The 16,070-nt window shown below is 36.0% G+C and overlaps 1 protein-coding gene across 7 annotated transcripts in view; it reads right to left on the bottom strand.

The window, feature by feature from the left end:
• The window catches only part of CSNK1G1 (casein kinase 1 gamma 1), a 151,150-nt gene that overhangs the window by 88,562 nt on the left and 46,518 nt on the right, over nucleotides 1–16,070 (bottom strand). For 5 of the 7 annotated variants that reach the window (XM_069482824.1, XM_069482815.1, XM_069482806.1 and 2 more), the window contains exon 1: nucleotides 6,696–7,028. In XM_069482824.1, the coding sequence (XP_069338925.1) occupies nucleotides 6,696–6,876 (181 nt within the window). In that variant the 5' untranslated portion in view covers nucleotides 6,877–7,028. Of the gene's footprint in view, nucleotides 1–6,695; nucleotides 7,099–16,070 lie in introns of those variants that run through there. The other 2 variants (XM_069482798.1, XM_069482833.1) reach the window with 1 other exon arrangement.

The raw sequence follows: 16,070 nt of genomic DNA, 5'->3' as shown, positions 1-16,070 counted from the left end.
TTTCATCTTAAGCTTTCATTCTTTCAGATAAATGATTTTCAAAAATTTTTAAAGCAGCAGAACCACAACTTTCAAACAAAATCTTACTGAAAACTCAATATATAAAATAGATAACATAGAGAATCCGGCCTGCTCACGTCTCCTTTCCCATTTCCTGGACTTTGTGGGATATAATATGAAACCAATTGCTTTAAATAATAGTCAACTGTAAATTGTTAATGATCACAATTGCCAAAAACAGAACCAGCGAGTAGAAGTTGAAGTTATAAATTCCAATTTAAGTCCATGAGTGATAGTTCAGTAATTCAGCTAAGGAAAGAACAATATGCAGAGAGGCTGTCATATACACCCTACTTTAGTCATAGAAATTAAGTGTCTTATTTTAGAAGTCATGGAGGAGTGTATCACAGGACAAGCTGCTACTCTTAGCCACTTTACCTTTGTCAGAAGCATCCTTTTGTGCTAATGCACTTTTGCATATTTCATAAGATACAAAAGATAGAAAAGATCAAACAGGTCAACTCTTTGTGCCTTTATTTTCTTAAATGCAAATAAAAACATCCCCTAATCCTATCCTACTTCACAAGGATAATATGAAGACTATTAAAATTGTATGCTTGCCTCTCTAAAGGGTCTCCCATAAACATAGGTACATCCCTACCTGGATGTGAAAGAAATAGCACCTATCTATTTATTCTTGCAACTATGAAGAAAAACACGAGTAAGCCAGGCGCAATGGCTCTCGCCTGCAGTCCCAGCTACTCCAGAAGCTCAGCCAAGAGGATTACTTGAGGCTAGGAGTTTAAGACCAGCTGTGGACCCTATCTTTAAAAAAAAGAAAAAATATCAGCAGGGCATGGTGATGTGCACTTGTAGTTCCACCTAGGCTGAAGTGGGAGGGTCGCTTGAGCCCAGGAGTTCGACACTGCAGTGAGCTATGATTGTGCCACTGCACTCCAGCCTGGGCAACACAGCAAGCCCTCATCTCTTAAAAAAAAAAAGAAAGAAAAAAAGAAACAAGCAATTATTTGTAGATTAGGGATATATATACACATTTCCTTAAAGCTGGAGGAGAAGAATTACTCATATCTTAATGTTTACATGATTCTTTCAGACCTGATTCAGCAGAAGGCTCAAAACTTTAAAAAAGAAAAAAAGTCTTCAAAATATTCCCCGTGTTTTTCAATTAATAAATATCAATCTGCAAAATCTGTTTCCACCATATTGTGTCCTCCTACCTACATGATCACCATCCATCAGTTTTCCCCTCTCTCTTAAATCTTCAAAATTCCCCTTACTAAGAATGTAGCAATATATACAAGTAAGACTCTACAGAAATAATCCTTCCATTGAAAATGAGCAAAGGACATGAAGAAGCAACACTTAAAAGAAGAAATACAAATGTATATGTATAAAGATGTTTAACTTTACCATGGACATATACACATTTAAATGTTATCACTTTCCCCTATCAGACTGGCATAGATGGAAAGACTCTTGATAATGTTCAAGGTTTTGAAGTAGTGAAGAAATATTCATACACATACATACACACACACACACACACACACACACAAACTAAAACATCTTTGTGGAGGGCAAATTGACAATATGTAACAAAACTGCAAATGTACATATATCCTTTGACTCAAAGTACAGACACTTACAGAATTTAGCCTAAGAAAATAATCAGCACAGTTTGAACTATTAATACAAGGATGTTCAGTATATTAATAGTATCAATTATATATATTATATATAATATTAAAAATAGAAAATTTATATGTATATTGAGATTGGCTAAATTATTGAATAACATAGATATTAAAAATCAGTGATCTATATTTAAGCTGAAATAATAGGATGTTCATGCTCTATTAAGTGATAAAAGCAGGCTTATAGCACAATTTGATTGCATGTCTAAAATATGCCCTGATATACATTTTTTTTTAAGCCATCTATTTTTCTATGGATTTTTTTTTTTTTTTTTTTGAGACAGGGTCTTGTTCTGCAGCCCAGGATAAAGTACAGCGGGGCAACATCATAGCTCACTGCAACATCAAACTCCTAGGCTCAAGTAATCCTCCTGCCTCAGCCTCCCCAGTAGCTGGGACTATAATAGGTGTGTGGCACCATCTCGGCTATGTTTTCTATTTTTTGTAGAAACGGGGTCTTACTATGTTGCTCAGGATGATCTTGAACTCCTGGCCTCAAGTGATCCTCCCACCTCGACCTTCTAAAGTACTAGGATTACAAATGTGAGCCACTGTGTCTGGCCTCTGATACACACTTTCAAATTCTGCAAAATTAAACTATCATTACTGGTCATCTCTGGAGACACTTCTAAAATAGAATTTTTAAAAAATTTTTGGCAATAAGCATGTTATTTTTTTTTTTTAATTTTGCTTTCATGGAAAAATTTGGTCTTTGTTTACTGATTTTTTTTTTGATTACAAAATACATGTGTTCATTTAAAAATGGGGGGCGAGGAGAGAGAAACATTTCAGAAATATACAAACAGAAGTGAAAGATCAATAGGAATAATTAGCCCTCTCCTGCTTAACCTCTCTATTCTTCAAATTCTTCCTCTTCCAGCATCCTCCTTTTCCTAGTCATAAAAGCTCCAGAAAGCATCATGTCTTCACCCTTTGTGTGTTCATTAACACCTACATGGTGATGATTTCTTAAACCCTATCTCAAGCCTGAACTTTCTAAGTCTCAGATATACATTTCTGCATATATGCCACACACTCCTCCAAGTCAAATATTTACAAACTCTATCTTATCTGGCTTCCCAACCACCCACTCCAGTCCCATATTTCCTATCTCCATTAAAGGTTTCCTCTTTCATATGGTCTCCCTAAGCTAGCAAATTTAGTCATCTTTAACTCCTTCCCCTCAAACTAGTGACTAAATTCTGCCTAAGTCTACTTCTAAAATTTCTTTCTAATTCACCTCTTCCTCTCTCCATCTCACTGCCATTTTCAGAGCTAAGTCCTAAGGCTCTGCTATTTCTGACCTGGACTTTTCAGCCTACAAACATTTCTTGAGTACCTACCATATAGCATACACAGTGAAAGGAGTTAGTGATGTGAAGAAAAACAAAGCAAAATACTACCTCTCAATCATATCTTGGGGTAGAGAGATGGAGGAAGAAAGTACAATGTGATAGATACCACAATTAGAGCAAAATCTACACAATGTCAACTTCTTTCTGTAGTATCTGATCAAATCTTACAACTACCTGAATTCTCTTTCTAGAATACAAAGTAGATCATGTCACTCCTCTATCGTAAAACCCTTAATGATTCCACCCAATGCCTACAGGATAAAGTCCAAATGCTTTAATACCATGCAAACACTTCAAAATCTGTTCCTAGCTTACCTAGCAGCCTCATCTATTACTTTTCTTTCACTTAACATCCTATGACCCAGTCATGTATAACTGACTGCTCTGATAACATGCTGGCCACTTTCACAACTTCTAGTGCTTATGTATTCTGTAGCTGGAGAGGCCTTCTTCCTTGTGACTACCAGCAGAAATCCTGTCCTATTACCAAATGATATCTCCTCTCTGAAATCTTCATTAAACTTCTCTGCCAACATAGCTTCTATAAAATCTATTATAATACTTATCACTTTGTATTGCAATTTGTTTTTCTCTTTCTCTCAACCACTAGACTGTGGCATTGTTAGGGACTGAAACTATATCTTATTATTTGTATCCTTCTCAAAGTCTAGCATCATAGTAGACATTCAAGAAATGGTTCTTAAATGCATGACAGGGTAGAAACATTTGCAGAGAACCCAAATGCACTAATTGGTACGCTATTTTTTTTTTTTTTTTGGCTCTCTGTCTGGAATCCATAGGTTTACCTAAATACTAAGGCCACTACCTACCACTACCAACCCACTACCCCCATAAACCTGGAGCCCAAAGCAGCCCGTGCTTCAGTTTTTGCTTTTTGTCCCCCCTTCCTATTCATCTAGCTATCCATCCATCTCATAAATAACAGTAAACAATACAGAGAGAATCTCTGCCCTCCTAGGAGCTTATTTTCAAGAGAGGCAACTATCCGGTAAACAAATACACAAGGTCATTTCAGATAGTGACCAATATGATTAATAAAGTAGTCTGATAACACAGAATGTGCTAAAGGAGAAATGTGCTACTTTAAATGGGGGTGGGGAAGAAGTTATATAGGTTTCCCTGAGAAGGTAAGCCTGAAGGATGAGAAACTGCCAGCTATGTGCAAAATTTTAGGGAAAGAGTTCTGTAAGCAGAAAGAACTTCAGTAAACCTTTGAAAAAGAAATGCACTTGGCTGTTTGAGGGACAGAAGAAACAATATGGCTAAAAAAGGAAATTCGTTTGGAGAAGGAGGGCCTTGTAGGTGGTAGCCATGATGGAGGCCTACCAGCACCTGCCTTGAGTTTAGAATTTCCTAGTTTATGTCTTCTGTTGTCTGTACAATCTTCTACTTAGTAATACCAGAGCAAGAGAATAATGGGATGGGGCATACCGCCCATTCTATTGTTAGGAAGATATCAAATGATTCTGAAAAGTACCTTTACTGGTTTCTGCTGATTAAAAAATAAACAAACAAAAAAAACCTACTTCTAGATACAACGATGCAATAATGTGGTCCCATGTTATTGATGAAAACCTGATAAACACAGAAGAATAGAACCACCTGTAAAGAAAGACAAGTTCTTTCTATTCACCATAGGTAAGGCAAAATGAGAAATATCAAAATTATCCCAGATTCATTAGAGGAAATAAAACACAGTACTATACTACTCTGAAAATACAAATGTGCTACAAATTTATCCTTTTAACTGAATGGATTTTTCCAATCTTATGTAAACTTATAATACAAATCTAGACTTAAGTGATTAAATAGATTTCCAGTTTTCATTGACCAGTTTTTTTCATCTTTACAAAAATTAAACAATTTTCTGATGTTTTGAGAATTCATAGATTTATATGCATTAGAAACTCCCTCTCAACAATAATTTTGTGGATGTTATGTCATAATCTATTTAATGCAAGCAGTACTGTGATGTGAAAACAAAGTCAATCCATTACATAAAGGAATGTTCACAAAACTAGTTGCTAAAGCAACTCTGTAATTGCCAAGAAGTCAAGCAGTGTGAAATTACACATCTTACTCCTGTTCTCAGTAGCATCTGCTTGCTTTGCTAACCTGAACATGAACATAACTCTAAATAAAAGACCCTTTCATTATCCTAGTCAGGTCTTTAAATTCCAGGTTGCCAGCATTCTATTGGTAAAAATAAATTCATTCTCAGCATCCTTAAATTAAATTCTGTTCTTTTTTTTTTTTTTTTTTTTTTTTGAGACAGAGTCTCACTCTGTTGCCCGGGCTAGAGTGAGTGCCGTGGCGTCAGCCTAGCTCACAGCAACCTCAAACTGCTGGGCTTAAGCGATCCTACTGCCTCAGCCTCCCGAGTAGCTGGGACTACAGGCATGCGCCACCATGCCCGGCTAATTTTTTGTATATATATATTTTAGTTGTCCATATGATTTCTTTCTATTTTTAGTAGAGACGGGGTCTCGCTCTTGCTCAGGCTGGTCTCGAACTCCTGACCTCCAGCGATCCACCCGTCTCGGCCTCCCAGAGTGCTAGGATTACAGGCGTGAGCCACCGCGCCCGGCCTAAATTCTGTTCTTATCTCAGGCTAGTGTAGTGATGTTTTCTCCAAAGCGCTCTATGGGAAATCAGAAGTAAGATTTTTCCATCTTCTTTTTGCAGGACCATCAGAAGTAGCAAAGGTAACAAACAATAATCATCTTACGCTACCACCCCCCTTCATCCCCCAAGAGCCAAAGGTTTCTTGCAATGAATGTTCATAATAATCCACAGTCTCAACAGCTACAAAGAAATACTTTAGCCTAAAAGGAGACCTTTCCAAATTCTCAAGCTGATCTCCATCTTCATACATTTATAAGGCCTTTCGTTTTCTCTTCCCCATTCACCAAAAGAGAGCCATTAAAAAGTATATAAATCCCCAGTGCACATTCTTTTCAATCTCACATCTTCAAACTAGTTGCTTTTGTCATATTCATCATCTCACTCATAAATTCACACTTGAAATAGAAAATCCCATTCCCTGGTTGTGAAATAAAATTGCATAATTTCTCCTTGAAGTTCTAACTCAATTCTAATGTTGAGAACTCCAGGCATCTGTTAGAAAACTTCTCTGAACATGTACTGTGTATCCTTGTACACTAAGTCTGGGTATTACCGAGTAAGGATTTACTCCTCTGTTTTTAGGGGCAGAGTCTGAATTAAAGCAAGGTCTTACTCCCTTCTTAAAGTGTGGTTCAAAGACCAACAGCATCTATACCACCTGGGAGTTTGTAAAAAATGCAGAATTTAGGGCTCTACCTACTAAATCAGAATCTGCATTTTATTGATATCTGTATGCAGATCCACCTATATATAAAATCTGAGAATTGGTGGAAAACGTAAAAACCTCTCACACATAAAGAACAACTCTGGATAACAATTATAATTGATAATGACTGTAGCCCCCTTCAAAAATTCTTTCTTTTAACAACAGGTCCTACTTCAGAGAAATTTCCTTTAAAACTATAAATTGCTTGTCTTGAAACACACCAAAGCTTATTGTTGTTTTTAGTGGAAGCCACTGACATAACCAAGTTCTTACCTAATCTGAGCTCTCCGAAGTTCCCACACCCTATTTTCTTGCCAACCCTGAAGTTGGGTCCCACCATAAGAACCCCAGAAGATGTTGAAGAGCCAGAAGGTCGGGAGCAATGTGCACTCCTTTGTGCCATGGGTTTAGTTGTCCGTTGTCTTTCATCCTTTTCCCTACTAGGATGGTCCATGATCCTACACGACAGAGTCTATGTATAGCAAGCAGCCTCAGTGTGTACACTTCTCTCCGATACAAAAGTATGTCCAAATAAATCGTAGTCAGGGTAAGGCAAGGAGTTCTTTTGGCACCATATTTATGTTTCTAATGTATCTCCAGGAGATGGAAAACCATTGATTAGTTCCTGTAGGACACGTAGTCTGTAGGTCTCAAGCATAGGAGGACATTTTGTAACCTAGGTAAAAATAAAAAAAAAAAACATGCAGTTAAAAATTAAAATTTTAAAACAAATTGAGAAAGTCACTACTAATTAGAATGGATCCTATCCAAAGATGAGCAAAGTGGATAGCTTCCTGAAACGGGTTTTGGTTTTCCATCCTCCAACAGTTTAGCCATCTGGATTAGTTATTCATGTGGTAACATAAGCTTGGTAGGCTGCAGATCATGGAAACCAAGGGAATTAATGCACAGTCTTTAATATAAAATGCTTTCTTCTAGTAACTAACATACATATGACCAAAAAGTAAGCTATTTGGTGGTTTCTTCATAATTGGCTAACAGAAAGATATGGTGGTGTTAAAGCCAAGTTAAATAAACTGAGGACAATTTAATTAAAAGCTCTTCCTTTTAATTTGGCCAGAATGTATCAGAAACGAGACTATTCACTGCCCCTCTCCTCCATTACCATCATTTACCAAACATGGACAGCAATCATAAAATCCAAAGTTACTGATCAACACAGACTTCTGTGGGAATTTTTAACATCCTACTAGTACTAAGTAGTCCTAGACTAAAGCTTTGAAAAGCTCGACTTTTGATCTAGTTTTTGCTGTGGACTGAGTAGGCAAAAACAGAGTGCCAGAAGGAGATCCTTTGCGGAACCCCAAAGTGAAAACAAAGCCAGAAGAACCAAAAAAAATCTTAAAAATAACACTCATCCCTACCAGAATTCTCCAGTGTCCAAATTAAGTACTGAACTCAACACAAAAGTTTATATCTGATGATCCATGTGAGTATCCTTAACAAAAAAATACTGTTACCACCAGTCATATACTAAACACATACTTATGTGTCACTTTCATAAGTAATTTCCTTAAAACTTTAAGGGAAGAGAATTAGAACAAGTGCTTAGTTATTATCACCAATTATATACTAGAGCAAAAATGTCTAGACTGCAAGCTTCCTGGGAACACTTTTAATTGCCTACTACAGTAACAGGTACAAAGCTGTGAGCTGACTGTACAGTGGGCACATAATCTAAAAATATAATCTACCTGTTCCATAATAATAGTCATTAAAATAAACTGCTTATTTTTAACTTTTCTATTTTCTTTCTTTGCATTAAAGCTATATGATGACATTTGGCTTCCACAATGCTAATCAGCAATAATATACATTTCTCTGAATTCAGGAAACAACAGCTTTACATATATAATGCATATTTTATAAAGGAGGAATCATGAGGGCAATGAGAAGAGGTCAGCAATTATTAAATTTCCTGTATGAACACCATTACGAATTCATACTTCTCTTTCATTCTTTCTCTTATTTCCAACTGTATCCAATATCCTCCAATTATCTTTGTCTTTTAGCCAAATCCCTCAAATATTGGAAAGAAAGTGAAAATTAACATCTTAAGTATTAGGAGTATATTTGTGAGAGACTGTCAGCTATACTTTCTTGCCTTATATTAATAAATTGTTTTGAGAACAGAAACAGGATGTCTCTTAGCCCATGCAGTCAATTTATAAGCATTCAACTGACTCCCAAATTTTCATAAATTATCACTAGTGTGATACACTCATTCATAACATTTGGAAACTATACTACCTTGTCTATTTCTTTTCATATTTTTCATCTGTTTTCACTCTGTTTTTTCCAATAGATGGAGGCTATTTTTACAATGCTTTTCATTATTTTTTCCATTGCACTTAGGCTCATGTAACATTAGGAAGAATAATCACACACAGCCCTCATTATCCATGTATATTTGCACATATGTATCAGAACATACAGTATTTGCAAGGTTAAAACCTGTAAAAATCAGGCACAGTAGCACATGCCTGTAGTCCCATTACTTGGGAGGCTGAGGCAGGAGAATCACTTGAGACCATGAGTTCGAGGCTGTAGTGTGCTACGATCACACTGATGAGTAGCCACGCAACATATTAATAATGGTAAGACCCTATCTCTAAAAAATAAAATTAAATTAAAATTAAAAAAATAAAACCTTGCAGAAAGCCAAAAATCTCATTCAGCTGGGAAAAGCATGTTTGTAACACCTGCTTGTGGAACAAGAATCACTCTACCTCCCCAAAACATGGCAAAAACTCATATTTAAGTTGTCAATTTTCTAATCTATCCATGAGACATTAGCACAGTCTAATCTATAATTATGAAAGATGAATAATATTCAATATACTACTTCATAGGCCATCTCTCATTTTTTTTTTTTTTTTAATTTTTATTTTTAGAGACAGGGTCTTGCTCTGTCGCCCAGGCTGGAATGCAGTTAGGTACAATTATAGCTCATTGCAGCCTCAAGCTCTCTGGGCTCAAGTGATCCTCCCGGGTCAGCCTCCCAAGTAGCTAGGATGACAGGCATGTGCCACCAGGCCCCGCTATCTTTTTCTTTTCTTTCTTTTCTTTTCTTTTTTTTTTTTTTTAGAGATGGGGTCTCCCTATGTTGCCCAGGCTGGTCTCAAGCAATCCTCCTACCCCAGCCTCCAGAAGAACTGGGATTACAGACATGAGCCACCATGCCCAGCCCATCATTTAAGGAATCAAAATAACTGAATAATTTTTTAAAATCTTATTTATCACCACCCCCTGCTCAAAACCATTTTTGGGTTCCCAATAACAAACTCTTTTGTTTGTCTTTTGAGGCTCTTCAATATCCAATCCCTATTTAAATTCATGCATTAGAAAGCTACTACATAAACACAAGGGACATACATGTCTTAGTGTTATACCTAGAATGGCCTTTCAACTATTCTATCTGCATTTAAGGCCTGACTCATAGCTTAAGTCCTTTGTGAAATCTGTTATAACTAATTTATCATTAATACTTTGAGCATCACTATGTATACCACTCATTTGTCACTTACCATTTACCAGATTATACGTACTCTAATATCCAATTTGATTATAAGCCTTTGACGTTAGGGATCTTGTCCTATCTCCTTTAAACTCTTATATACAGTTAGTACTTTAAAACTATTAATAATTATGATGGTCTTGCTTAACTAACAGAAAATAGCTTCCCAGTGACATAATAAAATATTTACACAATTTTAATTAAAAAAAATAGAACTTCTAGAATTCATCTAGCAATAAGCTAGTAATAATTCACTTAAATTCATCAGTGCTAAGACATAGGTAAGTTAGGATTTTCGTTTCACAAGGATATCATATGGTTTATTTATAGTTACTAGTAGATAACATGTGAAAGAGCTCAAGAACCAGGTCAAACAGAATATCCAAGGTAAACATTAAGTTATACTTTAATCTTATAAAAAATGGCTTCCAAAGACAACAGTAAAAGACAAACTATATGTTTATATTATTTCTTTATGTATAACAGTATATTAAGAAGTTGAATGAAGTCTAAAAAAATTAAGTCATATTATAAAAGCATCAAAGAAAATATCTAAAGAATTATAGCTATAAATCCATATGTGACACGAAAATAAATCAGTGATTTACTGTTTATATGTTTCAGATTCTCATATATTGGTTTTGTTAAAAATAAGGCACATAAATATTTAAATTTCAAGCTGGGTCTTTGTTAATAATACAGACAGAGATTGCCAGGCTTCTGCAGCTCTCTGTTCTTGTATAACTTATGATGAAATTGTTTACAGGTGTAGGACTGCAGGACCATATGGCAATTGTATGTGAAACTCTAAAGAGACCATGGCTTTTGTCCTCATGCGTGCTGCCTGTTGGTTACAAGCTTCAGCTTCAGGTATCACTTCCCACACCAATGTCCAAAACAGAACTGACAGGGCAAAAGCAAATGTTTTTCTCTTTGGGGGTGTGGGGTTTTGTTGTTGTTGTTGTTGTTGTTTTGTTTTGTTTTGTTGTTGTTGTTGTTGGTGGTCAAAGATGAAAATTCTTCTAAGAAACCCCTAGCAAATTTCCTATTATGCTGGGTTAACAACAGGTTTTGCACCAGTATCTGACATTCCAACTGTAAACTACTAAAAGAATGAGATCAAAGCCTAACCTGATGTTTAGAACACAAGATAAATTTTAAGAGTAGTATCATACGCAGGGTAGGTATTCAGTAAACATTTGACAAAAATATTATCTTGTGTGCTCATGTGCACACATATATGTGTATCTATAAAACTATTAAAAACTTACAGGACAATTACAAAAATACTGTAGGACAATGTGAGTACAAATAAAAGGCTTATAACTCATTTTAGCTTAAACAAAACAGTACATACTAAGAACCACACTTTAGTTAACCCATGAAATTATCAAAATTGATTTATTTCTGCCAAAATACATTTATTTGAGTACCACTGTTAAAGGGAAGAAAAATGTTTATAGATCCGGTACTACTATTATTTCTCTTTTCCACAAATTCCAATTTTCAATGTCACCCATTCTCATTCCTCTCATTCCCCCAGTGCTTATCAATCCATTTCCACTGGACAATTTTCAATACTCATATTTTTTCACAACTCCTCACTTAGAAAAGAAATTGTATTACCATTTAAAAATATTATATACACTCTCAGCCATTTATTTTCTGGTTGTCGACAAATTCATTCTAAAAGTTATATGGCAAAAGACCCAGAATAGCTGACAAAGTATTGAAAGAAAACAAAGTCAGAGAACTGACAGACTCAGCTTCAAGACTTTACCAAAACAGCGTGGCATTGGCAAAAGAATAAACAAATAGATCATTGGAACAGAATAGAAAGCCCAGAAATAGAGTAACAAAAATATACTCACACTGAGCTTTGACAAAGAAGCAAAGACAATTCAATGGAGTTCAAAGTCTTTTTAACAAATGGTGCTAGAACTGAACATACACGTGCCAAAAAAAAACCAGAATCTAGATACAGACCTTACACCGTTTTCATAAAAATTAACTCAAAACGGATCACGGACCAAAGTGTAACACAAAACTGTAACTCTTACAAGATACTATAGGAGAAAATTTAATTGACTTTGGGTTTGGCAATGACTTCTTAGGTACACCACCAAAAGCACAATCCATAAAAGAAAAAATTGGTAGTTAAGTTGGACTTCATTAAAAAACTTCTGCTCTGGGAAAGACACTGTTAAGAGAATGAAAACACAAGCCACAGACTGGGAGAAAATATTTACAAAACACATATCTGATAGAGGACTGTTATCTAAAATACACAAAACTTTTAAAACTTAATCAGAAAACAAAGAACCTGATTAAAAATGAGAAGAGACACTTCACCAAAGAAGATATACAGATGTGAAATAAGTATATGAACAAATGCTCAATACCATATGTCACTAGGGAATTGCAAATTTAAACAAACAGATATCACTACATACCTATTTGAATAGTGAAAATCCACTATTGAAAAACACTGCCAACACCAAATTCTAGGGAGGATGTGGAGCAAGAAGAATTCTCATTCACTGATGGTGCGAAAACAAAATGGTACAGCCACTTCAAAAGAAAGTTTAGCAGTTTCTTACATAACTGAACATACTCTTACCTATGACCTAGCAATTGTACTACTTGGTATTTACCCAAATGAACTGAAAACATGTCCACACAAAAAACCTCACATAAATGTTTATAGCACCTTCATTTGTAATTGCCAAAAAAAAGAGAAATAACCAAAATGTTCCTCAATAGGTGAATGGATAAACAAATTGTGGTACAGCCATGCAATGGAATACTATTCAGCAAGAAAAAGAAATTAGCTACTGAGCCACAAAAACACATGGGAGAACCTTAAATACATACTATTAAGTCAAAGAAGTCCATCTGAAAAAGCTAATACTATTATTAATAATATATTCTAATTACATGCCATTCTGGAAAAGGCAAAACTACGGAGACAGTAAAATGATCAATGGTTGCCAGGGATTTGGGGAAAGAGAAGGAGAGAGGGGTGAACAGGTGGAGCATAGGGATTTTAAGGGCAGTGAAACTATTCTGTATGATACTGTAATGGTAGATAGGCATCATCGTGTATTTGTCAAAATCCATTGAATGTACACCATAAAGAGTGAACTCTAATGAAAACTATGAAGTTTGGGGCCAGCCTGCCCACACAGGCATATGTGTGCGCAAGCATGATCTGTGAAAAAGTAAAAAAAAAAAAAAATGTTCTTTAGTTAATAATAATCTATCAATATGGGCTCATAAACTGTAACAAATGTACCACAGTCATTAAAGATGTTAGTAATACGGAAAAATGGCAGGGGGATGTTAGGGGGTACATGAGAACTCTGTACTTTCCCCTTAATTTTTCTGTAAACCTAGAATCTTTCCTAAAAAGCTAAAAATGAAGTCTATTAATTAAAATAATAATAATTCTACCTAAAACAGCATCAAGAAACTAAAAGTAGGCCGGGTGCGGTGGCTCATGCCTGTAATCCCAGCACTCTGGGAGGCTGAGGCGGGTGGATCCTTTGAGCTCAGGAGTTCGAGACCAGCCTGAGCAAGAGTCTCTACTAAAAATAGAAAGAAATTAGATAGACAGTTAAAAATAATATATAGAGAAAAAATTAGCCAAGCATGGTGGTGCGTGCCTGTAGTCCCAGCTACTCGGGAGGCTGAGGCAGGAGGATTGCTTGAGCCCAGGAGTTTGAGGTTGCTGTGAGCTAGGCTGACAACATGGCACTCTAGCCTGGGCAACAGAGTGAGACTCTGTCTCAAAAAAAAAAAAAAAAAAGAAAAGAAACTAAAAGTACTTAGGAACCTATTTTACAAAACCTGTATAAAACCTCTATGTTCAAAACTACAAAATACTGGCTGGACACAGTGGGTCATGCCTATAATCCAAGTGCTTTGGGAGGCTGGCGCAGGAGTTCAAGACCAGTCTGGGCAATCTACAAAAAAATTTAAAAATTAGCCAGGCATGGTGGCATGCACCTGTAGTCCTAATTACTCAGGGGCTGAGGCAGGTGAATGACTTAAGCCTGGAAGTTAGAGGTTGCAGTGAGCTATGATCACATCACTGCACTCCAGTCTGGGTGAAAGAGCAAGACCCTGTCTCAAAACAAATTTTTAAATATAATAAAATAACAAAGTTGGAGGACATACCTACCTAATTTCAGGACATTAAAGCCACAATCATTATAGACATATATGTTATTCTAATTATATGAAGTTCAAGAACCAGCAAAATTAAGGTACGGTGTAAGAAACCAGAACGTTTGATTACAGAAAGGTAGAGATTTAATGGAAAGGGACACTAGGCTGAAGAATATAAACAGATACACACATTTATCAAAATTCATCAAAGTATGCTTTTAAGATCTAGGTATTTCATTGTATATACCTCACATATAAAAATACATAGGTCCACAGAGTGGGGAAGGGATGGGGGACCCCAGCACAGTGTGTCCAATCCTAAGAGGTAAGGAGGCCAGGATAGAGGTCAGAGTCCAAGCATGGAAAACACCCAGTTGGGTGTTGGACCATAGGCAAGGTTAGGATGGCATCCCTGTAGAAGAGGTAGTCTAGTGTGTGGTGTGAGAATTCAAGTGGAGTGAGGAATGAGTGGAGATAGCAATGGGAGATTAGTTATATACAGGCAGACTAATCAAATAGATAAATATATTGAGAACGATGATAGTCAAATTTCTATTATTAAGAAAAGATGGAAAGAGAAAAAACTAGAATCAAGAGGTATTGGACTGATAATAGAGTTATCAGTGTAAATTCATGGTTTTATATAAACATATACATACATACATGTGTGGGTATATATATGTAGGCATATGACAAATAAATATAGCAATAAAATAATTACTAGCTTTATTCACTAACAGGGTCTGAGAGGAACAATACCCAAAGCAATGAGCAAATCTGTCAAATACTATACGCAAGTAAAAGGAACCAGAGTTCCATAGAGAAATAGCTGATTCTAGAGCTGAGGCAGAGTATAAGATGAGAAACATTAGAGTAAAGAAGTTCTCAATGAATGATGGGAACATGTCAAAATGACACAGGAACTAACTTACAGGAGGTACTGGCCAAATGTAAACATCAAAATAAAGGATACCAAAAGATTACAACCCATTGAATAAAATAGTAAACAAGGAATTTACACAGATGTAATTGAATAACCTGAAAGTCTGATTAGGAATGAGATGTTTACTTACTCTTAAAGTACCTCTTCTTAAAATATTTAGCATGATTTTGAGGTGGATTCTTTCACTATAAACAATGTTACTGAGATAACTGGCAAAATGTAAATGGAATCTGAAAATTAGGTATACGATGGTTATATAGGAAATACACATTAAAATACTAGAGCTTATGAGCTATCTTGTCAGCAACTTACTCTCAAATAGGAGAAAAATGTTCTATGTAATTGTCAAAAAGTCATAAAAGGCCGGGCATGGTGGCTCACGCCTGTAATCCCAGCACTCTGGGAGGCCGAGGCGGGTGGATCGCTTGAGGTCAGGAGTTCGAGACCAGCCTGAGCAAGAGCAAGACCCCCATCTCTACTAAAAATAGAAAGAAATTATCTGGCCAACTAAAATATATATAGAAAAAATTAGTCGGGCATGGTGGCACATGCCTGTCGTCCCAGCTACTTGGGAGGCTGAGGCAGTAGGATCGCTTGAGCCCAGGAGTTTAAGGTTGCTGTGAGCTAGGCTGACGCCATGGCACTCACTCTAGCCCGGGCAACAAAGCAAGACTCTGTCTCAAAAAAAAAAAAAAAAAAAAAAATTTAGCTCCTGAATGTTCTTCCAGGCCATGCAGAGACAGTCTATTTAACATAGGCACAAAGTTGATGAGGTAGAAGACCAAGGCAAAACACCTACATTTTTATTCTCAGCCTCCACACCAATTTGCTGCCCTCCATTCAATTCACCTTCTCTAACAAGAAAAGGGATCCACTTGAAATGTGCTGTATCTTGCACTAGAAGTAAAAAAACACTTACAGAATTTTGTTTTTAAAAAGATATATATGCATTCGTTTTTAAAATTATTTCTACATAAATGAACCTTGAAAAATAACA

This window comes from Eulemur rufifrons, chromosome 2 (assembly GCF_041146395.1).
Source record: "Eulemur rufifrons isolate Redbay chromosome 2, OSU_ERuf_1, whole genome shotgun sequence".
Classification (NCBI taxonomy): domain Eukaryota; kingdom Metazoa; phylum Chordata; class Mammalia; order Primates; family Lemuridae; genus Eulemur; species Eulemur rufifrons.
This window is presented reverse-complemented; position numbering and strand designations above follow the sequence as displayed.